Raw genomic sequence first — 27,967 nt, 5'->3', positions numbered from 1 at the left:
TAGATGGCCCAAAATCATTGACAATACCAACTACAACTGCCTAAAATATTGTTGAATGATTTAGGGCAAGATGTAAGAGGAGACAAATGAAGGTTCTGGGCTTGCATGTTGGTAGAGACATGTGGGGTTTATGCATTGCAAAAGCCAATAAACTATTGGATGTGATAGAATAACCGTTTAAGAGTATGGAATCTTCTTTATCTTGCCTTTTGCTAGAAGCATCAATACATGGCAGATAGGAAATTGAACTCAGACAAGCTTTTAGTGATATGGGTGAGATTCTGGCACTCGTTAATTCATCAGTGGAAACACAAACCACAGACCAAGAGAGCTCGAGCACCTGCTATCCTTGAAACTTAGGAGTATTCCTGTTTTCTTGGTGTTTGTTTTAACCTGCTTGAATGCAAACTAATAGTTGATCTGGATGGTAGCACCAGGCTCAAACCTATACCCAGTCAATAGGTCGCTTCCCTTGTTACCCATGCTTCTTGACCTCCGACTCAAACCAATAAAGTCTATACATACAAACAAAAGAGTATGAATCACTCCAATCACTATAAGGTTTAAGAAAGATTATTTGTATGAAGTCCTGTCTCTGCTTCCCACATAGAAGCTGCCTCAATTACCCAAAATTCAAATATAGAAAAACACAACATATAACGTTTCACTTCAGGCTCATGCTCTCACTTGTGTACCTTTTGTGATCAACTTGATGAGGCTTTACTTTTATTACTGGGAAGAAACTCCTAAGATCATCGGTGTTGAATGGCTTTGATCTCCAGTAACTATCATCTTAATGTGATGATAATCAGAATTATCTCTAATATTTTATCATATATTTAGCCTTCGAGTCACTCTCTTTTTGTACAAACAAGATGAACAGAATGAAGATGTATGGGATATGTGACCAAAAACTAAATTTTTATTGACTATCATTTGAACCATTCTGAGGACTAGACCCGCTCCCAAGAAGAATGATAAATTATCGACATTAGGACTAGACCCCCTCCCAAGGCCATATCCCTAATGGTTACATGCAATATTTCTCACTTACCAACCAAACTCCCAAGTAACAGAACTTCAAAATTCCGGAGGCGGCGCCTTTTGTACTTTGAACTAACTTTGGCTGGTTGAGGGTGACAATGTGCTCAAGTACAGGAAGATACATAAGCTCTTGATCTCACAGAAGCTCACCTTCTTCCTGATCACCATCAGCATCATCAACTTCATTTTCTTCATCTTCTTCAGGAGCATCTGGATCAACACCCTAATAGGAGGAAAGAATGTTAGTCCTTGGAAAGTTGAAATCAAACAGAAGTAAATATGGTACAGACCTTCATCTGTTTTTCCAGACGCTCCAAACCCTTTTTTGCAGCTTCATTTTGTGGGTTTATCCTGGAATTCAAAGAAAAAAAGTTCATCATGGTCAATAGCAAAAACGAGGACTGCCTTTACTTGAACATTTGGATAAACAGCTCAGTCATGCAGAAATTTCCTATTCAGATGAAAGAATCAAAATGAACATTGAATAAGCTAACCTCAGTGCTGCCTCATAATGTGTTAAGGCTTCTTGCAGCAAATTTGTGGCTGCAAATACTTGTGCCAACTTGATGTGAAGAGAGTCATCTGCCCAGTCTTTCAGGTATTTCTCAAGAAGTGATACAGCATCTCCATTTCGGCCCTCAGCAACATGAAGCTCAGCCAAGGCCAATGCGGCTCCAAGATAACCAGGCTCTAGACGGAGGGCTGATTCATAGAACTTTTTGGCCTGTTATAAAATTAGGAAAAACTCTTATTAGTTTAGATAAAAGAAACCAGTCCCTACAAAATGAGATACACGGACACAATTACAAGAATTCTCATAGGCAGGGGGGAGATGATCTCGGAAAAAGTTACTTAATGAAACTAACAATTTTACTATTTCTTAATTGTTTTACCATGTATCTACATATATTTGAGAATTTATCAGCATTAAAATTATTCATGCAAAAAAAACAGTATTAAAATTCAAAAATAAATAGACAAAATTCAGTCTTATATGCTCTATGCTACTGACTCATTAAAGACCAATGTTTCCTTTAGATGATCATTAAAGTAACATATAATGAGAAACCATTATTATGGACATCCTTGTCATTGTTTGAACTCTTAAAATGCTTCACTGATTGATATTAATAAATAGAACGGGTGCAAATTTCATTTATCCATATAAGGGCAACTGGTACCTAACATCTTTTGCAGCACAATGAATAAACTTTCAGTAATTTAAAAGACAGAGCCAATGCAGTTCTCATGTAGCAATGAGGAGTTATATCCTAGTTGCCTAGCATGGACTTGATCCATGCAGTAGGGGGGAAGAACCAACTGACAAGAAGTAGGAGTTGAGGCACTGAGTGAACCTCAAATTATCAACTGTATATGTTATTTCACCTTTAATTACCACATTGGCACTATCTCACAAATTTGCCACCAAGATCCATGAGAACTGCCCAAATTGAATAACCTTTCAGCAATTTTCTTCTACATATGGAGACAAATTTCTTTTCACCAGCAGTATTCCCATGAGCATGTCAGAGGCTCCTCTCTGGATCTTGCCTCAGTTGGTGATTTCAATGCCTGTTTGGATGATGTCGGAATCTCTGATCTCCGTTGGTCTGATCATCCCCTCACTTGGCATAATCGTCGATTTGGAACTGTCAAAATTGCCTCAAAGCTAGACCGCTTCCTCTCGAATACCCCTTGGCTCACTTCCTTCCCTGCCTACAATGCCATTTTCTCCAACTCCAATCTTTCTAATCACTCCCCTTGTTTTGTCCACCTTTCTGCCCCTGTCTCGTTCGGCCCCAAGCCCTTCAAATTCTTTGATATGTGGACTTCGAATTCTTCCTTCATCCCTATTGTTAAGGAAGTTTGGTCGAAGCCTGTCCATTGTTCCTCCCTCCCTCTCGTTGCCTTTTCCTGCAGGCTACGCAACACTAAGATGCCCTCTATTCCTTGAACTCATCCAATTTCGGAAATATCTCCTCTAGTGTTTTCCTCCTGCCAATCAAACCTCCAGTGAGTCCAATCTCTTCTTCAAGGTGACCCCCCCAACCCCTCCCTTGCTGATAATGAAAAGACCCTTTCTTGTGAGCTTTCTTCCCTCTTTGCCATTGAAGAAAGGTTTCTTTGCTAGAAAGCTAGAATCAAGTGGCTCGAGCTCGGGGACTCCAACTCGGCGTATTTTCATCGGTCTTTCAAAGCTCAAAATAGCTTCAATTATATCCCTGCCCTCCTCACTACTCACTAGTAATGGCTTTTGTATTTCCGACCTTGCTAGCATCAAGGCGGAGGTAGTTTCTATCTTTTCTGACCCCCTAGCTCCGGCTTCCCTTCCTTCCCGCTCCCCTCCCCCTCCCAACCTCATCAACAAATTCATTGAGCCTTCATCCATCTCTTCTCTTTGTGCCATCCCTTCATCGGAGGAGATCCTCCTTGCCATTTGGTCCCACAAGCCCAATAAGGCCCCGGGTCCAGATGGCTTCAGTATGGGTTTCTTCCTTGCCTCCTGGGATTTCATTGAGAATGATCTTGTTTAGGCTGTACATAGCTTCTTTTTCAACCCTTCCCATCTTTCCTCCATCAATCAAACCTTCCTCTGCCTCATCTCCAAGAAGCAAGGGGTCTCCTCTCTCTTCGATTTTCACCCTATCTCCCTCTGTAACCTCCTCTATAAATTCATCTTTAAGGTCCTAACGAATAGACTTAAAAAGGCTTTACCCGATCTTGTGAGCTCAAACCAATCTGCCTTCATCTCGGGGCATAGTATTGCGGACAACATCCTTCTTTGTTGGAAATTGTCCATGGATTTGATAGATCCGTCCACTCCCCAACTGCTCTTCTAAAAGTAGATCTTCATAAAGCTTTTGACTCCATTCGTTGGAACTTCATTAGTGATGTCCTCTCCGCCATGGGCTTCCCTCCCCTTCAATTCATTGAATCGAGATTTGTATCTCTTCGCCCCGCTTCTCCATCATCGCCAATGGCTATCCTGCGGGCTTCTTTTCTTCCCGTGTTGGCATTCGTCAAGGTTGTCCCCTCTCCCCTACCTCTTTTCCTTAGCTTTAGAGGTCCTCTCCAGCATTCTCCAATAAAAAACAGACCAACTCCTCATTTCTCCCATCCCCAAATGCAAAACCATCAACCTTACCCATCTCACTTTTGTCGATGATTTCATGATCTTCTCCAAAGCGGATCACCAATCCATCTCCTCCATCATCTCAGCCCTATCGCTCTTTGAATCCCTTTTTGGTCTCCAAGTCAACCTGGATAAGTCCACCCTCTTTCTCTCCAGTGTCCCCGATTAGCTTCAAACCTCTCTTCTCCAGCTCTCGGGCTTTAAGCCTGGCTCCTTCTCCGTTGTCTACCATGGCTTTCCCCTCATTTCCGGTAGACTTACCCACCACCACTGCCTCCCTATGCTCGATCATATCCGCAAGAAACTCCAACTCTGGAAGGGGAAGCTTATGTTCTTCGTTGGTAGAGTGGTTCTCATTTGCTCTGTGCTTTAATCTTTATATCTCTCCTGGTGCGAAATCTCCTCCATCCCCAAATCCACCTTTCATGCTACGGAATCCTTGTTCTGTGCTTTCCTTTGAAAAGGGAGGAAAGCCTCTTGTTTTCTCCACCCTATCAATTGGTCGACTATCTATCGCCCAACTTCCGAAGGAGGCCTGAGAATCAGCCAAATCACTAATGTTAATCTAGCCTACCTCCTTAAACTCATTTGAAAAATTGCCTCAAAGCATGACTCCATTTGGGAAAATTGGGTCCACTCCTACCTGCTCTGAGTTGATTCCTTTTGGATTGTTCCTATACTCTCTAACCTTCCGTGGGTCTGAAGGAAAATCCTCTTACTGCGTCCCCGTGCTCTCTCTGCTATTTTTACCATCATCTCCCCGGCTCTTTTGCCTCATTCAGGCTTGATCTGTGGCACCCGATGGACATTCTCTATAACCATTTTGGCCCCCAAAATATTTATGTCTCCCGTATCCCTAAAAGCACCCCCTTGTCAGCCTTCATCACCATTGGTTCTTGGAACCCTTCCCCCCTCCCCCTTCTCACTTAGGTTTGGGATTCTCTCCCCCCTCTCACTATTTGCTCTCATGATCTCACAATTTGGCTCCCTTCTCCCACCAAAACCTTCTCCACCCTCTCAACCTAGAACCTCCTCCGAACCCATAACCCTAAACCCCTCCTGGGTCCCCTTGGTCTGGTTCAAAGGTTTCATCCCTCGCCATTCCCTTCCCACCCAATCCTTCCTTATTAGCAGTCATATCCCAGTAAACTCCAACTGCATCCTTTGTTGGAAAGGCCCATAAAACCTTGAGCACCTTTTCTTCTCTTGCCCCTTCTCCAGATCTATCTGGAGAAAAGCCCTAGCTCCCATCTAGCCCCATTCCAGGCGTTCCTTTGGGTTTGCTCGTGATTGGTCTTGGATTGTGTAAACTTTTCAGGCTCTTTCATTTATGATCGGATTGGTAAGCTTGTTTTATGTGCCTCCATTCATCATCTTTGGTGGGAGCACAATCTTAGGAGATGGACATCCAAATCCCACTCATACATGATTTGGAATGCCATCTATTTTGATGTTTCTTCTAGACTATTAGCTTACCCCCCATCCCCCTATTGATGATACCCCAAGAAACAGATTCATTGTTGTCTTCTAGGGTCTTAGCTCCTCTTTTCGGTCTTTTTCTTAAAGACCTTTTTTTTTTCCTATTCTTTAATATAATTATTCATTCATCCAAAAAAAAATTCTTTTTACGAATTAAAAAATAAAAAAAAGAATTTTTATGTAGACTCCATCAGTAACTAACCTTCTCTCTTCCACTAGAATTACTAGCATGCACATCACCAACTAGTTTAAGTGCCTTGGCTGACTGAGGCATTGCCTTCATTGCCTCCCTTGCAGCATACAGGGCCTCCTTGACCTTAGAGAGTGCTAAATATGAACGAACAAGGCCTGAAACCAACATGAATTACCAGTCAAAAAAGGATTCTTTGTTTCTTTCCCCTCTTCTCATGCATCCATTGAAATACAGAGTGGTGGTAGGAGTAATATGTATGCAGGTGAAAGACATAATCAAATTCCTGAGTAATGGCTCAGGAATGGCTTTATTCATAACCATACCCTGATATGAACGAAGATCAGGCCGTAACTCTTGAGCTCCCCTGAAGGCAGTCACAGCAGCATCTAGTCGATTTACTGATAGAAACAGGTTACCCTGGAAATGGATGAATGTCTCAGGATTAAAATTTGATTCAGTTATAAATAATTTGTAAGAAGCTATGAGAAATATGCCAAAAAAAATACTAAATAAATAAATAAGTTATCTATTTTCTCAATGAATGGATAATGGCATTTGGTATGTACCTTCATTATATAACCTGGTATGTGCCTCTCATCAATTCGAAGACTCTGGTTGAGGGAAGAAAAAAAAACTATTGCTGACATAATTTGTTTTAAGAAACAAAAACTAAATTCCTTCAAAATGAAATATACTCACCTGCTCAGCATAAGCCAGTGCTCCTTGGTCATCTTTCCTTTCCCACAATACAGACAGAGTTACAAAGACCTCTGGCCTTGCAGGGTCAATACTCAGCAAATCATGCACCAACCTGTTTAGCTTGGAGTGATCAGACTTCATCTTTAGAAGCATTGCATATTCATCCATGTAGGTCACAATGTATGGATCAAAAGATCGAGCCTGCAGGGGTCCTTAATTTCAGGAGTACAATCTTTGCCATCTAGGTATGAGTAATATGTTTTCTCACCTTTTCAAAATTCAAAATTGCGTCTTCATTTTTTCCAATAATGGCCTCGATCTTCACATACAATTTACACCCCAAGTCATCAGATAGAGCAATACATGGAAACACGTAGCTAGTTAGGATTCAGGACTACGTAATAAAAAGCAACAATTTTGCTCAAACAGAAATCAATTGAGAAAAAGAATTTGAACTCAGATATCAACATGGAAGGTTCCAATCACAAACACCTAGTGACAATTTACGGTGCATTGCTTTCAGTGGAATGTCATTAAATGCATTGAACATTAGTGTAACTTACTTAAGTTCTTATTGAAATGATGCACATCCAGAAATCTGCTTCAACACAAATTAGAACTGAAACCCATGAGATCTGCTTCATTTTTTTGGCTTCTAGTTTCTATCTTGATTTTTTTATAAGTGATGACTTGACGTGGCTTAATATTGACTTTTGATGACTAGATGTCTTAATATTGACTTCTGATGGCTTGATGCTGCTTAATGTTGACTTTTGATGATAGGCTAATATACTGTAAATACCAAAATAATTTAATAATGCTATCAAGAGGACAAAGTGCTTTGTCTTCTAGGTGCTTAGGCCCCTCAACCATCTTGGATGGCCTTGGCATCTTGATAGCAACCATTTGAAGTAACAAGTCACCCTCAAAGTCCAAATCTAACTAAGACAAGTTTAGGAGGCATACCCACTGCACAAATTGCCCACCACTGAAGAGTCTGGAGGGGCAGATTTGTACACAGTGTTACCCATTTTGCAGGGAGGTAATTTTTCAATTTGGACTGGTGACCAGCAGGTCACAATGGAGCAACCTTCGGATTAAGCCAAAGCACACTCTTGTACCAACAAATTCTCAGCACTATTGAATCTTCTCTGACTCATGAAGTAGTAGGTGTTATGGAAATCAAGGGAAGGCAGACAGACCAAGCCCAAAAAAGGGAAAGAGACAACGGAGAAACAGAAGCAAACCAACCCACAAACAGACCAAGAACCAACCCCCCCAGGAGGCAGGAATCCACGCCAACGACCAAAAAAAACACACCGGAACAAAACGAATCAAAACAATAAAAGAAAAAACGAAAAAAAAACCGACCGCCCGGGCAGCCCGGCGCGCGGGACCAAGCGCGGGGGGAGAGGCGAAAAGGGGGGGGGCGGGGTTCCTTCCTCGTCGTCTTGAATGGCGGCGAGTTTTTCTTTTTTTTTTTTTTTTCGGGGAAACTGCCTAGAGTTATTTAGGTGGTGGTTCAAATTCAAGTATTCAACTACCAATATCAACATTTCTCATCAATTTGTACTGTAAGGTTTGTTAGAATTTATTGATTAAGTGGTCCATGGTACTGTTCACATGAATAGTGTTCATTTGTTCTATTCACATACAAAGTAACTCGTCAATGGTAATTGTATATTTTTATTTGAGTGGTTTTTAATATTGGTGTTATTTAGTTTTCTTTCCATATGTAACTAGAATAAGGATAACTTTCCTTATACACTGTAATCACTTAGAAAGGCTAACTCCCTAAGCTTTGTTTCTATCTCCCATATATAAGGAATGTGAGGAGAGGCCAGGTATTCTAACACAGCACTCTCCAACCTCTTAGTCTCATCTTTTTATTCTTCAATTAGTCCCTAGATTATTAGCTGCTGTCACATGGTATCAAAATTCAAAGCACTATAAACTAAAGATCAACCCAACCTCTATATGCTGCTTCGAGAGTCCTCTCAGAGAAAACCGATATTACCTACCGTTGAGAATTGCAGCAGCCTTGGTGCACAAGTTTTGAAAAATCAAGGTTTCTATTTTGGTTACTTTCTATTGTAGTTACTTTATATTTTGGCTCCTTCTAGTTTTCCTATTACTTGGTTGACAAGTAATCTCCCTATGATAGTTTCCTTTTTAGTAAATTTGGGAGACTCTATGCAATGTATAATTTTATTTTATTTTTAACTCAGTTTAGGAAACTTTCCTAAACTAAAACTTGATTTTACACATTTATATTATAAATAAAGTACCAGGGGAGAGCCAAAGTATACATGCAAGCTCTCTCCCTCTACTCTTCTTCTCCTTCATCTTCTTCAGTCTTCTGCTATTCTTCTTCTTTTTTTCTAAATTTTCTTTCAATCCCTAGGCTGATTACAGGTGCTGAAATTCTAGCATGGTATCAAAGCGGGTTCAATCAACCTAGGGATTGCTTATTCTTTCTCAATATTCTCTGTTTTTTTTTTTCTACCTGATTTGCAGCCACCCCTTGCTGTATTAATGATATGTTAGATCCTTCTTCACAATTCATGAAGTGATCTATATACCTACGATTACCACTACTGTACAATCCAGAAATTAGTGAAGTTTTATTGAACACAGGAGGACCGGTTAACCTACTACAACTCTTTGTTAGCCTGACATCTATTTTTCTTCCAATTGACTCTTTTTTGCTTCTTTGGACTGCATCTATTGCTTGGACGAAATTTGTTTCATGTGATTTCTTCAACTAGTACCACTCTTCAATTGGTTTTATGTTTTGAAAAATATTGCAAATGCCGTATTTGATTCTGCTACAAGATGTACTATTGGTTCCCCTGTTTTTTTGAATTTTTCTACTCCAAAAAAAGAATTTGTTGATGTTGTATTAAATTCTGCTGCAAGTCATACTACTACTGCCCCTGTTCTGTTGAATTTTTCAGGGCTTCTGCCCTGAAAAATTCTGTTGATTCCATATTGTCTTCCTATTGCTTTTATCACTAGTTTTGAGTACTAAAATCTTTTGGAATTTTTTTTGAATAATACAGCTACTCTATTTACCAGAATCAACCTCAATTACCAAAATATTCTTCTCATAGATGAAATATTATAAGGATCATTAGTTCTGGAGCCCTATTTATAAGAATCGACATCAATCTCTATTCTTCAGTAAATAAGGGGGGGTTGCTATGTGATTGCTATTACTCGGATCTTCTTGTGAACTATAGAGTGCTACTGGAGCATGGATTACTTTTTGTTGTATATCATTAGGTAAATAAGACCTTGTCTTACTGCAGCTACAACATTAGTGCTGCTCAGCTACTCTATTTACCAGAATCAACCTCAATTACCAAAATATTCTTCTCATAGATGGAATATTATAAGGATCATTAGTTCTAGAGCCCTATTTATAAAAATCGACATCAATCTCTATTCTTCAGGTAAATAAGGAGGGGTTTCTATGTGATTGCTATTACTTGGATCTCCTTGTGAACTATAGTGGAGCATGGATTACTTCTTGTTGTATATCATTAGGTAAATAAGACCTTGTCTTACTGCTGCTACAACATTAGTGCTGCTGGTTCAGTAATTTTCTCCGAGTTAATTTCCCTTTTCTTATTTTATTTTTATTATTATTATTATTATTATTTTTTTTTTTTTTTTTTTTGGGGGGGGGGGGGGGGGGGGGGATGTCTAGGACATACTACCTGGTTATCTATTATTCTTTTGATGCATTCCCTACCTTAACATTGGTTGGTGCTTCCCTTAGTGCTACATGGTTTACTACTGTTATGAATACCACTTTTGTTACTACCCCGTTTGCACTTAGTTTCATCACATAGCACAGTTCCTTAGTACCAATTTTGAGAAGCTAGCAGTTGGTTGTAATCATATTTGTCCACGTGTCATGCTACACGTGAGGGGGAGAATAGAGACTCTTTCTATATCTACTCAAGATTTGTTGAAGAATATAATTGGTGAAGATTTTTGTCTTCCTAAGATAGTATTTTACAACACCACCTAATTAATTACTTGGTTACCTTTATCTACTAGGTTTGTGGTAACTTATACTACCTTCTACCTACTTAGTCCATGGTAACCTATACTACCGTTACTTACCTACTTGGTCTGTAGTAACCTACTAACCTATACTACCTTAATCTACTTACTTGGTCCGTAGTAACATATACTACCTTAATCTAGTTACTTGATTTGTAGTAACTCATACTATGTTAATCTACTTACTTGGTCCATAGTAACCCATACTACCTTACCTACTTGGTCCTTAGTAACCTATATAGCCTTTACCTACCTACTTGGTTTATAGTAACCTATACTACCTTAATCTACCTAATTGGTCCATAGTAACCCATACTACCTTGCCTACTTGGTCCACAGTAACCTATATTGCCTTTTACCTACCTACTTGGTTAGCAGTAACCAATACTTCCTTTTACCTACCCATACCTTTGCCTACTATTTTGCTTTCTTGTAAGAGGTTATGTGTGGACACTCGAGCTACAATTTTTATCTCTTAGTGTGGAGGTTCCTCCCTATAACGACATTATTTGGATAATGCCTTTGATGTTGTTATACTTATGGATCACTGATTGTTCTCATTATTGGATGGTTTGTTCGACATGAAGAATTAAAAGATTTTTTTTAAAGTTGATGTTGATGCAGGAACAAACGACGAAGCGCAGAACAAACGAAAGTAGTAGTAGGAACAAAGACCAACGCAATCAACCGATATATCGGCGAAACGGCCCGACCACGGGCCGAAAGCTGCACAACAAAAGTGTCCAAACCGAGCCACCAACCACGACGCCGACCATCGGCGAACGCCCTCGCACGACCCCTTGGAAACCGACCGCCACCCCCACACCAACAATATCCACCCAAACACGACCCTCCAGGCACCAAACCAAAGAAACCAACCCAAGCAGGTGCCAAACAGAGAGCCAAAAGAGACAGGACAGAAATAGTGCAAAAAGACCCACAAGGCTCCCCCCGAACGGAGCCACGGACCACGACCCCCAGCCGAGAGCCGGGACCAGGAGCAAACCCACACACCACGCCACAAGGCCCACCACACAGCAGCACAACCACGGACCCGGGGAGGCCACGGAGAGAGACAGCCGAAAAGGCAAACCAGGGAGCAAGCCAGAGGGGGACAAGGGACCAGGAAAGACAACCACAACGAAGAAAGCCCGACAGTACATAACGGAAGTGGATACTGGAGACATTAGTTTAGTAAACGAGTCATAGTGTTTATTATGCTGAAATAGGTAGTATCAAAATCCAAACAATTGAGGCATTTGAGGCTCAAATGACTTTTCAAGAGTTAGTAAAGTATCCGTCAATTGTTGGAATCGCCTTTTCAGGTGTGCGTCGAAATTTTTTCCTTGGCTGATTGTCTCCTGGGTGCAATTCTCTCAATGTTTATCAATGTCTGCTATTGCTATACAATTCAAGACTAGTGCTGCCTTTCAAGTGTACTCTTATTGTCCAAGCTGGAGTTCTCTTTGTGCATACACCAGCTTGAGGGGGAGCATTGAGAATTGCAGCAGCCTTGGTGCACAAGTTACACAAATTTCTATTTTGGTGAAGCAGTCTTGGTGCAAAAGTTTTGAAAAAATTAAGGTTTCTATTTTGGTTACTTTCCATTTGGTCAATTTATATTTTGGTTGGTTCTAGTTTTCCTACTGCTTGGTTGACAAGTAATCTTCCTAGGATAGTTTCCTTCCTAGTAGATTTGAGAGATTCTATGCAATATGTAATTTTTTTTTTTTTCGGTAACTTAGTTAAAGAAACGACTTGATTTTATATTATAAATAAAGTACCAGGGGAGAGCCAAAGTATACATGCAAGCTCCCTCCCTCTACTCCTTTCTAAATTTCCTTTCAATCCCTAGGCTGATTATAGGTGCAGAAATTCTAACACCTACAACAGTCATTGAGCTGCATATCAACTGCTATACTTTCTAGTTATAGCCTTCTAAGCATGTAAAGGCTTCTTCCTTATCAGTCCGTCGAAGCTTATGAAGGTCTCAAAATTTTTAAAAGTTTATAAATAGTAAAGAATATGCCTACAAATTCTTCTCTCTTATGTGTAGCTACTGGAACCACTGGAGAAGCTACACCCTGCTAGGAACATTATCTGGATAGTACCTTTCGTATCATTGTTGCCGCTATACTTGTGGATGTGGTCCTGCTGACCGCTTTGCTTGTTACTGGATAGTTTGTTTGACATAAAGAATATTTATCAAAATTGCTGATGATTATCGCCCACACCCAAGTTAGGTTATCTCAGTGCATACTAGCTTCTATAACTCCTAAAGTTCAAGACTGATGCAGTTTTTAAGATTTGTTCTTGTTAATCCAAGCTGCGGTCTTTGATATGTATACGCACAGCTTGCCAGGGAATGTCAGAAGTTATTAATCATGGAGTTCATAGCAATGTTCATGTGAACATGCTGTTCACATGAACAGTAATTTTATATTTCTATTTCATTTTTTTCTGATCATTGTTTACTTTTCTTTCCACATGCAACAAGATTTTGATAATTTTCCTTCTATTCTCTTCCCTTTTATATTGTAATCAGCTTAGGAAGTCAATTCCCTAACTTTTGTTTCTTTCTGCCACATATATGGACATGAGAGGGAGAGGCAAAGTATCTTATCACAGCTCTCTCCCACCTCTTAGCTTCATCTTCTATTTTTTCGTCCATCCATCTCTGGCTTATTAGTTGGTAATTTGTCACAAGATTGATCTCCCAACTCAAAAGCATAGAATAAATAAGGGATGGTTATCTCATCCGCCATTAGAAACTTGAACGTATATGCTAAATGTACATGAAAATTTTCCAAAAAGGAAGCAAATCAAGAAGCTAGGCCCTTCAAAGTTGGTAAAAGGGTGCACAACTGCACATAGGTCATAATGCATCTCCTAATTCCCTTAATGTTTAATGATAACAGCTTGATAATTCATCCTGGAGCATACCAATTACCAACTTAAATCAGAAGGATGGAAATGTTTATGAAGTTGGCAAAAGAGTCCAAAGGAGAAAATTAAAATTATGATAGGATGCAATAAAGCCGAGCCTGATTGGGAAATTGGTCAACTTTGAACCAAAACTAACCTTTGCAATCTCAAGTAAAATGTGTACATTATTAGGAAAGCGCTGTAGCAGTTCAGTGAAAAGCTCCAAACCACCTGGGAATCAAAGTAAAAAGTATGTAAAGTAACAAATGAATTGAAGGACAATAAGAGTAGAATATGGCATGCGTATATGTGACAGTTAGCATGAGCATGAGTCGAGTGTCAAAGACTCAAACTTACGTCAGGGACAACAAACTGACTGAGTTAAGTTCTGTAATGAAGCCTGGTCTGGATGATCAAACCAAATTCCAAAATGATGGGTCAACTCTTGGACAGTATTTCCTTCAAAAGGTTACTAGCCAATAGGATTCCAGCTTGTTGGACCATCAATGATCACTAGTAACCTAATACAATAAAATGGCACATTTACTCCAGAAACTCCCCACTGAAAAAAATGATAAAAAAAAAATCTCTACTCTTCACATTATTTCTTTCAATAGCTCTCTTTAGTCCCAGTAAGACAGCTAAGTTTCACGTAGGTAAGTGAGAAAGGCTACACTTATACTACAACGGCCTCAGCCATACAGCTAGGGCATAGAAACTGCAGCAATCACTCATCAGTAAACAATTCACAATTACTTGGAAACCCATAAGCATAGTGGTCATTGTGCTAAGACAATTCAAGGCATTTTTGAATTGTCAAAGCGCTGAGGCGGCAAGGCACTGGCGAAATGTATCCCCCTTTGCCCTTCTTTTCTAATATGAAGACATCATAGTGGAGGGGTTGAATTTTTATCCTTTTGAAATTTTTTTAAAGCTATTTTTATCGGTCACAAATAGGGGATATTTTCTTATCTATGATAATATCTTAACTCTTAAGTAAATACATTTATTTACTTGGCATAACTAACTGCCATAGCCTGGTCCAATACCAATTAAACCAATGCGCAACCTACAATAAGGCGGTAGCTACCTAAGCTCCAACAAATCAGCCTAGACGCCTACCAGTGCCCAGGCAATGTCTTGACAACTATAACTATAAGCAATCAAAGTATCAAACCTTCTTTCAATAGTCTCCCTCATTAAGTTATTTTATACAAACACTGATAAAATATGGTTGATCTTCCGAAATTTTCCTCTTCCCCGTCTCCATACACAAATAAACTTTGTCCATTAGGTTATACCACTCTGAATTAGACCTTCTAGCCTCTTGAAATAGTCATGTTCTTTGCCTTGTTTCCATAGGATCTCATGAACCTCTCTTTAGCCATTAGAACGAGACAGAACAAATGATTTACCAGGAGGATCAAAGTTGATAACCAAGAAGAGTTTACCAAAAGGAGAAGTTTAAAAATCCAGGCAGCAACCAAGGATCTAGGTCTTGGTTTCGGACCTGGTTTTCTTTTCAGGCCCAAAACCAGGACATGTTAGATCTTGTTTCAACATTTCAACTTTGGGCCTGCCTGGGTTGAAGCCCTGAGAACTCAAAGATTATGGTCAGTTTCAACCAAAATTTATTTCCTTGGCAGCAACAAGGGCATTGCAATCAAGGAGAATTTTTAATCTCCAACAGAGAACGTCCCAACAAAGAAACTTTGGACATTTTGATTAGAAATCCAATTAGAAATTCAAGTTGGGGGTTAACAGTGGAAGCAGAATCTCCTTGAGTACAAGCTTATGTGGGCCCTCTAACTCTAACCTCTTTGTTTACAAGCACAAGAACGAAGGTAAAACCCTGAGTAGATCCTAAAACAGAGTAGGCTTAAAATATTGTTCTTATGGACATGAATCCAATCATTTAGACCTTTTGAGAGGTGAAAAGTGAAAACAGTTCAAGAATAAGCTAAAAACAAGTAAAAATCCTATGTTTGGCTGATTCCACATTTGCTTCTGTTCTGCACAAGAAGAGCAAGATTCCACGCACATTTACTCAATTTAATATCTAAACAACCAAAATAATATCTTAATCTTGAAATAAAACTATTCTTTGAAAAAGAGGATAATGATCTACCTTTGTAATCATTTGAAGCGATGCAACACTGGGCTTCAGCATACCGCTGCATACATTGGAGGAAACAGAAAATAGTTAATATGCAGCTAATATAAGACTCCAAATTTTAAGGTGATGTCCCAAGCATTAAATACTCTCTAATAGGCAAAGCATGATAGCAAGATATGATTAATCCTTTCAAAACTCAGAACAACCACTATTATGAGTTTCTTGCTCTCATCCAGATGATTGAAATGAGCAATCCCGAATCACCAGAGGAAATGTTTAGAGGCATCCTGACTGATCACTTACATGGTGAAAAGAAATAAAAATTAACCTAACATGGAACATTGACCTCTCACAGTGTAAAATTAAATCTTTGTAGAAAGCACTGAGATTGAAATGTTAATGAATCAGAGTGCAAACTTAAGAGGATGTCAAGAGCCCTAAAACCCAATGATGAGATAAAATAAAAAATAAATAAAAACCTTGAACAAATTTGCAGTAAGGACTAAGGCCATCAATGGAACATAATTGAAAGAAATGATATTAAAAATAAGTATCACATTTACCTGCAACCAACGGCTAGAGTCAAAATGATCAAATGGAGGCCTTCCACTTCTATTTGGCGTCTGGAAATTATCAACCAAAAGCATGTCATCAATGAATACTCAAGACATTTTCCATCTTAAAATAAACATTGCAATAAAACAGATTCATTCCCTACATTAGAGAAAGAATTGTTTATTTAAAAATTTTCAAATTTAAAATTTAAAATAAAATAAAAAAATGAAAAAAAAAAATAAAAAGAGAGAGAGAGAGAGAGAGAGAGAGAGAGAGTCAAAGAAAAGAAAAGCACAAAAAATGAGGCTCAGCCACTCAGGTTAGGTTGATATTGCCAGTATATAGAGGCACTATTCAGGCTAAACAAGCAATAGCACGGAAACAGTCGAGTAATGCTAATTGATTTACCGGACTAAAATAGCTCAAACATAAACTGTACAAGGCTTTGGGAAGTGTAGATGGGGGATAGGATATGTTGGCAAACTAGAAATTTTCCAGTGTCAAGTGTAAGATATGAGTATACAACTAGTTTATTACCAATGGAAATGTGAAAAATCATTTAGGCCAATGAGTGCAGTGAGAGATCAGGATTTTTGGTCAAATAATCCAACAGAAGCACCCAAACCCCCCCCCCCAACAGTTTTGACATTTTGAGGCTCATCTGTAGACACAAATTTTTGTTGCCAAGTCCAAAGTGGACTAGGTCATTAGCCTTCTAATCATATGAGTAGCCTCAAGAAAGTCCATCCCCTACTTCACGTTGGTTAGTTTAGAAAGATGGACAGAGAGTTAGAATACATGAAATGGACATCAATCAAAAGCTAATCTCTCTTTATTGAAATATATATATTAGTAAAAAAAAATACAATGAGACAAGACAGGTTTGAAGATACAAACGAAAATAATCTCACCACAAACCTGAGGAAGTAATGAAATAATATCCTTGGATGAAACACCCAATTCAGCTAAAGCTGTAATAGCCTCCAGTATGTAAGGGCAATGCCTGTCCAGAGGAAGATCAATAAAAAATAAAAAAAGGAATAATGAACAAAAGAAAACAAAAAATAGGTAACATTAAAGTAGGTTCATTTGTAGCCCATATCAAGCTATGAGTGATTGGTAGGTTTATTCAATGGTTTACAGCTTGGGCATGCAAACCTTAACACACATATAAAATGTCCAAAGACTACAGTCATGCTAGATTTCCAAACCAGGAAAGAACAATTATGTCAGGCAGTACTATGATCATGTAAACTAATATGGTTTAAATAAGAAGAGCAAGACTGCATGCACAGATGGGAAGAAGTGTTAATCTAAGCACATGATTAACTTAAGGTAGACGGAAGGCACACAATGACTCTCCTGGAATGACTCTAGCTATGACTTATGAGGTGCACAGTCGCAACACCTATGCAAAATTGGAGATTGGCTTGAAAGGAACTCCTTTTTTTTTTCACTTATTGCTTTTATTTTTTTCCATCTGTTGCATCTGTCCCCTGTATTTGAGTATTTAAAGAACAAGACTAAATTAACTTGGTTCTTGTCTTCTTGCACTGTAGCTGTTCTACCTAGGTCATAGCCTCTGTTTCTGTGCATGAGCAGTGGGTTCTTTTTCCTGGTGAAGCTGTCCAACTTTCACCAAATCCAAAGCATATTATGTGGTCTAAATTGCAGAAGAAAAAACAAATTTTCCCTTTAAAACCAACATAGGCTGATCTTTTTATATTCTTCTATTCTTTTCTTTTTCTTTTTCGTTTTTTTTTTTTTTTCCCGGGGGGGGGGGGAGGGGGGCAGGGATAGAAAATTTCCTAGGGATACAAGTAGAGACCAAAAAGGTGAATGACCAGTCTCTCCCCTCTCTCTCTCTCTCTCAACACAGTTAGCTAGAGAGGAAAAAGACAGTCTGAATAAGATTTAGATAACGTTATACCAAGGATAATTAAGTTCTTTAGAGCCTATTGATACACCAAGTATAAAAGGGCTTTATTTGGTGTAGTGAGTTCTGGAAAGCCCCCAGTGATCCTCCATGGACCTAGTAACCTTGTTGACAAAGTCAAAAATAACAATTGAGGATCTAGATAATGTTATACTCTAAAATTGAATTCCATAAATCAACCTGTACAGAGCAAATATGGGTCTCAGCATGGTGTAGCCATAACCAGATCTAGTAACTTCTTACATTCAAGATGTAAAGACTTTGATAGAACCCTCAGAGAATCCCCATTAATTCCCACCGGTAACAAGCATGAAGAAATTACTACTGAACATCTATAATTTCAGAATAGTAAGAACAACCCTGAGATAACAGCTGATTTCATTCAGCAAACCTTAATGGCTAACACTGATGAATACAAAGCTGATGCTACTAACTGTTAATCGATTCTTGAATTAGGAAAAACAAACTGAAACTCTGAAAGTCAAGAACAACACAATACCAAGACCATACCCGAGAGGTTCCCCTCTCCCCATAAGCACTGCTTGCACCTTGCTTCCTCCTTCCCTCTCCTCCTCCTCTCTCTCTCTCCCCCCCCCCAACATAACCAAACATTCCTAACAAACTCTTACACTTCTTCCCAATCTTCTTCTGCCACATGGACTGTCTCTTCTGCACCTCCGCTCACAGCAGAGTAGTGGTTCCTGTCCAATAGAAGGTTGCCATCTGTCCTCTCTTTAATTTTTAGTTGATCCCCTGCAGCTGCTGAAGGTGATATTGTGTTCCTCCCCTATTCTTGCGCTTGTACACCCGAGTTATGAGGGGCTTATCAGACTTCTTCACAGCTCCATTTACACCAAGTAATAGGATCATGCATGGTGATTTTAAACTTGGACTTTTTCTCAATTTAACTATCTTAATGCTTTCCCCCAGTTCATGATTTAAAGGCACAATGCATTCATAGGATATAACATACTGGACAGGCCCACAAAAACAGTCTGGCACAGAAATTTAGTTGTATAATCTATTAACAGCTTCAGATAACCATAATAAATAAAGGAGTTTCACCACTCCTAAAGTGCAACAAAGCATTGACCACACCACAGAAGACAAAAGATGACATTACACATTCCCTATTGAATATTTTGACATTCAGCATGAATAACACATCTGGGAAACACTTAAAATTTCATTCCCACGGACACAAATAGAAAAATCAGAGAGAATATACATGTACATGTACTACACACATATATGTAAGTATGCATGTATGCATGTATATATGTATGTAAATAAAATCACATAGTGCAATTGGCAGACCTCAAACAGTCTTTGTAACAAGCAACTGCAGCACGATTATGTCTAGAATTCCGGTAAAGCTTGCCCATGGTCAGGTTCATCCTCAAAGTTCTTGCTTTGCTTGGTATTCCATCCATCTATGTAAGAACAACAACAATATGCATTTCAAACCAGAAAAACTAGAAACAGCAGAACAGGGATATCATATCTTAAGCATCCTGTGACAGAACCAGACAAATGTAAGTTCCTTTTCCTTTGTTGATACATTGAATTTATACTTTTCCCAGGTCCAAAGTAGGGGAATATTATTTTTTTTTCTTCCATTGAGGACTGTAAAAACATAACTGTCTTGTACTTCTTATAGTTGTTGATTGGCATACACATATAAGAGATGGGCATTGCATATGACAAAGGAAAACGATGGGGGAAGAATTCTAAAGTCAATAACTAAGAAAATTTAGAATAAATTGTAAAAGGGTGGATTCCTATATCCCTGTTGCAGAAACCCATTCCAACATGCCTACTACCTATTTCCCACAGACAAGATGGTTTGGCATTTTGACTTTTGGATAGATGGGAATCAACCTAGAAGCCCATATGTCAAATTAGTCACCAGTCTCAATGAAAAGTTGGGTGTTTCTTTCTTCCAAGTTTTTGTATGGTCCCTGCTGTACAAACTGTTCCACAAAGAACCTGACCTTTTTAACAGTCGCTTCCATGTCAAAGAGAAGTTGAAACAGGGATCACATTAATTATGTCCACAACAGTCCCCTCCCCCACCCCCAAACACTCCCACCCAGTGCCTGGAAGCAGCCTCCTGGATCAAGTGGCAAAAAAATAAATATGACAGAAAAATGCATGTACTAAAAGAAGAAAGATGAGCAGAACCTCAGCAAGTGCTGCACGGTTCTCACTTAAAGCACAATGGCATAGAGTAATTTTGAATTTCACCTGCCAAGAAGATAAATATTAGTAAGGAGATAGCCAGATTATAAGATCTTAAAAAATCTGAATGACTCTGAAGAATGAGGCTGGGGAAAGAAAGAGCAACCAACAAACAGAAACAACCTCATTTTCATTAATTGCTGAAATGTTCATTGAATTTGGAGAAGATGAGCGGTTCGATGTAGACAACGAACTTCTAGAAGATGAATTTTGTTTTGGAATAATCTTGCAATGCTGCAAAGCTTGTTTGTATGCATACTGTAAACAGAAAAAAGACGACATATGGGTATATCTTCTGGAAAATTTTCAGATCTAAGACAAGTTTGTTACCCAAAGCCACATTGGTGCTAGAGACTTCAATTCCAAATGAGAATATAGAACTGGACTACAATAGTAGACAGCTAACATTAAACTAGCATCAGAAAAATCTTCCTTTTTCAGAGAACTACAGTTTTTACACTACTACAGAAAACGGTAGGGGTGGGAAAAAGAATGGCCAGAAGGCTTTTCATTGAAATACTCCATATACAAGATACTGTAAAATGCAAAAATATTCAAAGTTCAAGTTTAAACCAAGTTAACTAGCTCAACCACAATTTGACATTGACAGTTCAAAACTCACTCCACAAGGGCCATATTAAGAGAGCTTTCAAATGTTTGCTTTAGAGAATAACCTACTTTTAGTTTATCTTGAGATACCTTAGGTAAGTAGGAGAAACAGTCATCAGTAATTGAGCTTTGTGTGCAACAGTTAAGCTGCAGCATTGCAAAACCGTTGCTGCTCTTATCCTTTAAAGTCTGTCATATTATTATACGAAAAATTATACATAATTCAGAAGTAGAGAACTCATCAGATGGTTGGAATATCACTCACTATAAGAAGTAAAATCAAATAGGAGCTCTGATGTATTAACTAGAAGGACAAACAACCACCTTTCACCCGGTCTAACACAACCCAAAAGAGGAAAAAGCCAAAAACTAAAGTTAAATGAAAATATATTTATATATATATATAAATAGATATATATACTGCTCATTCCAGGCACACCATATGACAATTGGTACACACATTCAGAATCTCAGATACGGTGTCATTTCATTCCTCAGACATTAGTTCCAAGGCCCAAATAACCCTTCCACCTCTTAGCCTACAAGTCCAGATCTCAATTATAACAAAGGAGAGAACAGGTGAGGGAGAAAAGGCAACAAAGCCCTCACCATACGATTGAATTATGCAATAGACCATTTCCCCCACATTAACCCCCCCCCCCCCTCAAGGGGGGAAATCAACTGTTAGTAAGAAGTTCAATATTTTGAAACACGTTTCCAAGAAGACCAGCAACCATTTCTATAAATACTCGTTTCTCCAAGTTTAAAAATCATTGATAAGCTAAAATGAATTGTAAACCCATACCAGTGCCCGCCGATATTCCTTTTCACCATACAAGGAATCACCAAAAAGCACCTGTAACAGCATAAGGCGATTCATTTTCTATATTATTTGTCACAAAAGTAAGCTCTTTTTAGCATTAAAGCTTGAATTTAAAATAAAAATTATATATAAAAAAAAAAAAAGAACATAATAATAGCTAAAAAGCTTCTTAATTACCAAGTTCTCGGCCTTGATATAGGGGTTCGTATCAGCATTTGTAGTAGAAGATGAAGATACAAGGAAGCAACCCTGTCCGATACAAACTCCTTTAGATTAACAATGATAAGAAGTATTACGAACCTTAATCATGTATGTCAGAAGGACCAAACTGGTGGAAAGGAAAGGGGAAAGAACAAATATTGAAGCACTGAATCTGTAGATAAACCAATGAACTATATTTTCAGACTTCAACAAGAGAGGGAAGGAGATTACAAGCATCTGAGCTGAGTCGTAGAGACCGTTATCAAGAAGGGTAGTGATTTGATCCTTTGTAACATCCATTGTCGACGCGCGTCGAAGCTCGACGAACCCGCTCGCTAAACCTCACTCTCTCTCTCTCTCTCTCTCTCTCTCTCTCTAAACACTTTCAAATTTCCGAAATGCTCTCTCAGACTGTGCTGCTTTAACAGTTCAAAAAAAGAGAAAGGAAGTCTACCCAAAAAAACAAAAAAAAACAAGAGAAAGGAGAAGTTTCAAAGCCAAATGCTAATAAGTCGCGATTCTCACTCGCGTCTTACTTATAAAAGAAACATTTGCAGCGCCCTCTCTCTCACTCGACCAGCAAGAAGGATCCTTTGTTCGATTTAAGAGAAAACAGTAAAGATCGTATCTAGTAACTTAAAAATCCAAAATTGTCAAACACAAACACAACAATCAAATCTAACGGATTTAATTTTGAACCAAAAATAACGGATTTAATTAAATAGATTTGTTAGTAATTATGGTTTTTAGTTATTTGATTTTGTTTAGTTCACTTTTAAAAATGGGTTTGATTCACGCACTATATTCTAAGAAATATTTATTATTCGAAAAGAAAAAAAAATACGGAGTCTTTGTCTAAAGAAATGCATTGAGAATCGGTTTCACTTAATTCTTTTGACGAAGTTAAGGTCAGTTATCATGACTAGGGGCTCATAGGGCCTTTGAGGATGAGATTGGGCCCATTGGGGAGAGGAATGTGGGGGGAACGGAAGATCAAAGCATAAACCTCCTAGGACTTTATGTCTCTAATAAGAGGCTGCCTCAAGGGAGGGGGGAGAGAATGTGGAAGAAATGAAGGATCGAACCAGGCTTTAGGCTTCTAACAAGAAGCTGCCTCAAGGGGGAGGACAATGTGGAGGGAACAGAGGATTGAACCACTAACTTCCTAGGACTTTACAACTCTAACAAGAAGCTGCCTCAAAAGAGGGGGAGAGAATGTGGAGGAAATGAAGGATTGAACCAGGCTTTAGGCTTCTAACAAGAAGCTGCTTTGGAGGGGAGGACAATGTGGAGGGAATAGAGAATCGAACCACTAACTTCCTAGGACTTTACAACTCTAACAAGAGGCTGCCTAGTATGCTAAAAGTGCACCCACACTTCATTTGGGATATGAGTCAAGTTTCATTTGGGAATTCTTAAAAAAGAAAGACTTGGAATTTGAAAGAGAAAACAAATGGAGGTGAATTGCACAAGATGAGTAAGAATATTTTTCTTTACACTTTTTTCTTAAAAAAGAAAAGAGTAAGGTGATTCAATAGTTAAAATAGTGATAGAAAAATGAGTGAAGTATAAGAAAATTCGAACTTAAGTCTCTCTTTGTATAGTTTTTATTTTTTTTATTTTTATCTATTTTTTAAAAATCAGCACTGAAAACCATTTCAGGTCAAAATGCAAGCCAATAGATAAACCCAAGACAGCCAAAATGGAAAAATCATTTGGTAAGCAATAGCTAAAATAAATTTTGTACCATAAAATACGTTTGGGCATACCTTCATAGAAAATAAAAAAAAAATTTCATATAGTTTTAAAACTTAATATTGAAAAGATTAAAAATATGGATCTCTCCTAGAATGGTTGTAAGTTATATGATTCCATCAATTGCTAGCACTCCATACTGACTTAGTTGAAGCTAGTTGATCATCCAAAGTAGGGGTGCGGTTTCGAGCTGGGCATAACGGTTTTGGACTGAAAAACACCTAGCCCAAACACTGCACATTAGCAAAATAACAGTTTCGGTTTGGTGCAATTTGGATTTAGGCTAATTAATGTTTGGGCTAACGGTATAGATTCGGGTTGAGTAACAGTTTATGGTGTAGAAGAAAAAGAACAAGAAAAAACAATTGAGCATCCTACAACAAAAACAAAAATTATATGGAAAGCAAAGTTACTATTGGTCAATTTCCATTAAAAAAAACCACACATTCTATAAAAATCAAGAACCTATATATTAAGTAGTAAAATGACTATTTGATCTTTGAATTCATGCTTAATTTTTTTAATTGTTTATACCAACTACCTAATGGTAATATAATGATTCAAATACTATTTAATGTAAAATTACAAAACTGGTTGTAACAGGTTGCGGTTCGGTTTTGGGTTGGTGTGGGCTCCACAACTCTCAGTTCAATTACGGCCCATTAAGGTTCGGTCGGGCCGATTAAGGCTATAACAGGCCGGTATGGTTCGATTTTAACGGTTCGCGCTATAAATTGACACCCCTAATCCAAAGAAACAAATCACTTGCATTAGACAACTTTCTACATTCTTTCCAACTGTATTTGACATCACCCTAGTCTAGTTGGACCTTGACTTGGGGTCAGAAATTATGAGCCTAACTTACTCTCTACATTAAGATTATTCAACTAGTCAACCTAGACATCATTAGTCCAGATCCAACAGCTGGGCTTGTCTACAAGGATGAATATGCTCAACCAGACAATGTGGTCACTTCCATGACTTTTTTTTTGTTATTTTTTATCTGAAGTTCATCCGGGCCAATTTGCACGTACCCCGACTACATCTTCAAGGGAGCTTTTATATAATTAATATAGGCAAGGCTTCGCCCCTAATCTCGAGAGGATTTGAACTTTGACCTCATATGTGGAAATGTTGGTCTTTTACCAACCTGAGCCACCCCTCGAGTTTTAATCAGATAAAGAAAAAAGATCTCTAAGCTTGATTGATTGAGGTTTAATTCCAATCATCCCTCTCTCACTCAAAAAAGTTTCTCCAACCTTTTTTGGTTTTCTTTGAGTTACTAACTTACTAACATGGCCTGACCTAAGTGTAGCAGATTCTGCTATCCTCTGGATGTTGGGTCTGCTCCACTTCGAGCTTGACATGAAGAGATTATTATAAGAAAAAATGATATTTTCTCTTTGAACTAAAGCTGTAGAAGAAGAGGAATAGAAGTCGGAATTATTGAAGTAGTTGTAGAAGATCTTGGTGAGTAGCCACTGTGGCAGTAGCAGCAGCAACGCTGTAAGAGATCTGACGTTGTTATTCTAGATCTCTTCCAAGAGACAAGGCAGGACCAGAGAATCACCAGTAAATGTTCTTGGTTTGTTGTTGTTCATGTTTCCTAAAATGGTAGAGCTAGAGATGGAGGTTTTATCCTTCATTTCTAATAATCTTGATGAACCCATTTGTGGTAATGCTATTGGTTTGAGATGAAGAATGTAAAAACAATATTTGGAAAGATCAGCAGAACACATTCACCTGAGTCATGCCATCAGCCACTGCAAAAGATTCAGAGAGGCAAAAAGAAAAAGAAGAACTAACTAAACTCCAGTTGCTGCCGGTGTTGGTGAAGGCGTTGCCGAAAGTGATGGACTGAGCAAAGGAGAAAATGATTGGTGGTGGTGTAATGATTAGAGAAAGAGTTGGTTTTGCAAACGAATAAATCCAAATCATGTCCGATGATCTTGATTTGAAAATCCATCTCTTAAGATTTCTTTCCCACAAGAAGTGAGAGATAATAGCACCAAAGACCGTCTTCCCACTCAATTATACTTAGAAGAGATGTTTAGGGCTCTTGGAAGTTCTCCATGGTTTGTTAGTAGAGTGTGTAGTAGAGTACACACTCTACTAACAAACCATGGAGAAAAGAAGATGAAGAAACGAGCCGAGCATGTAAGGTTTTTCATTTATGATTATTCTTGTCTTTTAAAAAGTTTTACTTGCTTACATGAGCATTTAACTATGATTTCCTAACTATATGGGTTATCCTTGATATATTTTTCATCCTTCAAGGAATCTGATTAATCAATTGAATAACTCAGAGAATTGACATTAATTTTAAGAAATAACTAAGAGGTGACCCTGAAATTTTCCTTCGCCATGTTCCAAGGGAGGTAATGATCATATATCCCCTCTGCCCACAAGGCTATGTCATTGACAAGTAAACTCTTTTTTCTTTTCTTCTTCCAAACAGTGAATCATTGACATATAGAATTATATATAAGTTCACATCCACTAGCTTACCAAATATTTTGTGTAAATTAAGCCATGTGTTGCCTATGTAATTTCTAAATTCATTCTATTACATTACCAAAAAATTATTCTATTACCTAAGAAAATAATGATGAGGTATGATCTTAGGAAATAATAAGACTCGCTATGGTATGCTTTATATTTAGCTTATTTGGTATACAGTTTAAAGTGGGATGTCATATCCAAAACAAAGCAAAAAAAGTTTGAAGTGGGAGGTTTGGTATACTTTATACTCTTTATTTCTATTTAAAACATATCGACATAATTAAACTAGAACTCTAGTATTGATTAACCTATGTATCATTAGGTAATAATACTAATATGATACTCATCATTGGCATTAGAACAAAATTCGAACTCTTGAACTCGTCTTAATTATGATATGTTAGTTTTGTCTAATTAAACCCATATTATAGGTTTTGCCAAACTACTATATCTAGTGTTTTTTTAATAATGAAAATCGTATTAATGCAAGGTTGGTCAAATGTGAAGTGAAGAGGTTGTGGCTTCGATCCTCAGGTAGGCTGCATTTGTTTGCAAAAGTGGGGTGGGAAAAAAAAATGTGGGTCCTTCTTGAAAGGAACGGATTTTGTGGAAAAGTATTAATTGTGAGTTTTACATTTTACTTTTTCATAATTTTTTACAAAGTTTCACATATTTTAGGGAGTTTTAAAAATGTTTGGGTAAGGAAAGTTGGGTTGCCACTTCATCAGATAAGTTTCCTTAATTTAAGAAAACTTATTTTTATGATTTAAATGAAAAGTTTTCCATCGCAAACAACCAATCATCTGCACTTTTAGAATTTAAAGGAAAAGTAAGAAAATTTTGATTTTTTCAAGAATTTTCCCAAATTTTCTTTTTTCACCTCACTTTTATTCCAGCAAATAAATCGCAGTGTTATGCATAGGGGTGTCAATGGTTCGGGTTGGGCCGGTTTCGGGCTGAAAAGCACTCAGCCCAAACACGGCCCATTAAGAAAATAACGGTTTCGGGCTGACTAACGGTTTGCGCTAACGGTTTTGAATTGGGTTTACTAACGGTTTGGGTTCGGGTTTTACTAGCGGTATGTTTTGAGTACTTTGTTGATGTGTGGAATTTATCAAGAGCATATAAACACATACAATCATTAAGTTCTCTTCAAATCTCTTGTGTTGGGTGTTCAAAACCAAAAACTCTTTTTCTACAAAGAAATAAAAATTATAAAACTAATATACAAAAGAAATCTAGCATCTTGATGAATTTTAGTGGGTTGTATTTGCCTATTCTCCTTTCCCTTATTAACACTTGTAAAAATGGATCAAAATAAAGCATTAAAAGATTTTCAAATGATAATACATTTGCAAATATTTACTAAACCCATCTTTTAAATGGTAAAGGCTTTGACAAGGCTTGTTGTTTGCATATTCCAAAACAAAACAATTAAGAAAACAAATAGAAACTTGGGGGTTTTCTTGGCTTTTACATTTAGATTTAGATTTATTTTATTATATTTATTTATAACGGGTTTAACGGGTTGGTTAAATGAAAAGCCTATTAAACTTTTGAGAAGCTTTTTTTCGGTTTTAACGGTTCGGATTAGGTTTTGACACCCCTAGTTATGCATCCTAATTCCTAACATATAAAAGCGCACGTTGCCAAAATCAAAGTAATGAAAACCGTAACTACAA

General features: G+C 38.0%; 1 protein-coding gene across 1 annotated transcript; it reads right to left on the bottom strand.

Moving 5' to 3' along the window:
* Nucleotides 1–158: 158 nt before the first annotated feature.
* On the bottom strand, nt 159–22,495 carry APC7 (tetratricopeptide repeat (TPR)-containing protein). The gene is made up of 18 exons (XM_089161544.1): nt 22,260–22,495; nt 22,005–22,076; nt 21,810–21,860; nt 20,519–20,653; nt 20,339–20,401; nt 19,472–19,587; nt 17,137–17,221; nt 16,227–16,286; nt 15,676–15,721; nt 13,705–13,778; nt 6,817–6,867; nt 6,549–6,749; nt 6,416–6,460; nt 6,173–6,266; nt 5,859–6,004; nt 1,539–1,768; nt 1,335–1,395; nt 159–1,267 (listed from the first exon to the last, which is right to left on the bottom strand). Exons 1-18 carry the CDS (start codon nt 22,326–22,328, stop codon nt 1,181–1,183), a joined length of 1,686 nt encoding a protein of 561 aa, XP_089017670.1. The 5' UTR covers nt 22,329–22,495; the 3' UTR covers nt 159–1,180.
* Between the last annotated feature and the right edge of the window lie 5,472 nt (nt 22,496–27,967).

Source organism: Hakea prostrata, chromosome 7 (genome assembly GCF_041222555.1).
Source record: "Hakea prostrata isolate BN-2017 chromosome 7, UWA_Hpros_2, whole genome shotgun sequence".
In the NCBI taxonomy this organism is placed as follows: Eukaryota; Viridiplantae; Streptophyta; class Magnoliopsida; order Proteales; family Proteaceae; genus Hakea; species Hakea prostrata.
Note: the sequence above shows the minus strand (reverse complement) of the source record. Positions and strands in the feature narration are given on the sequence as shown.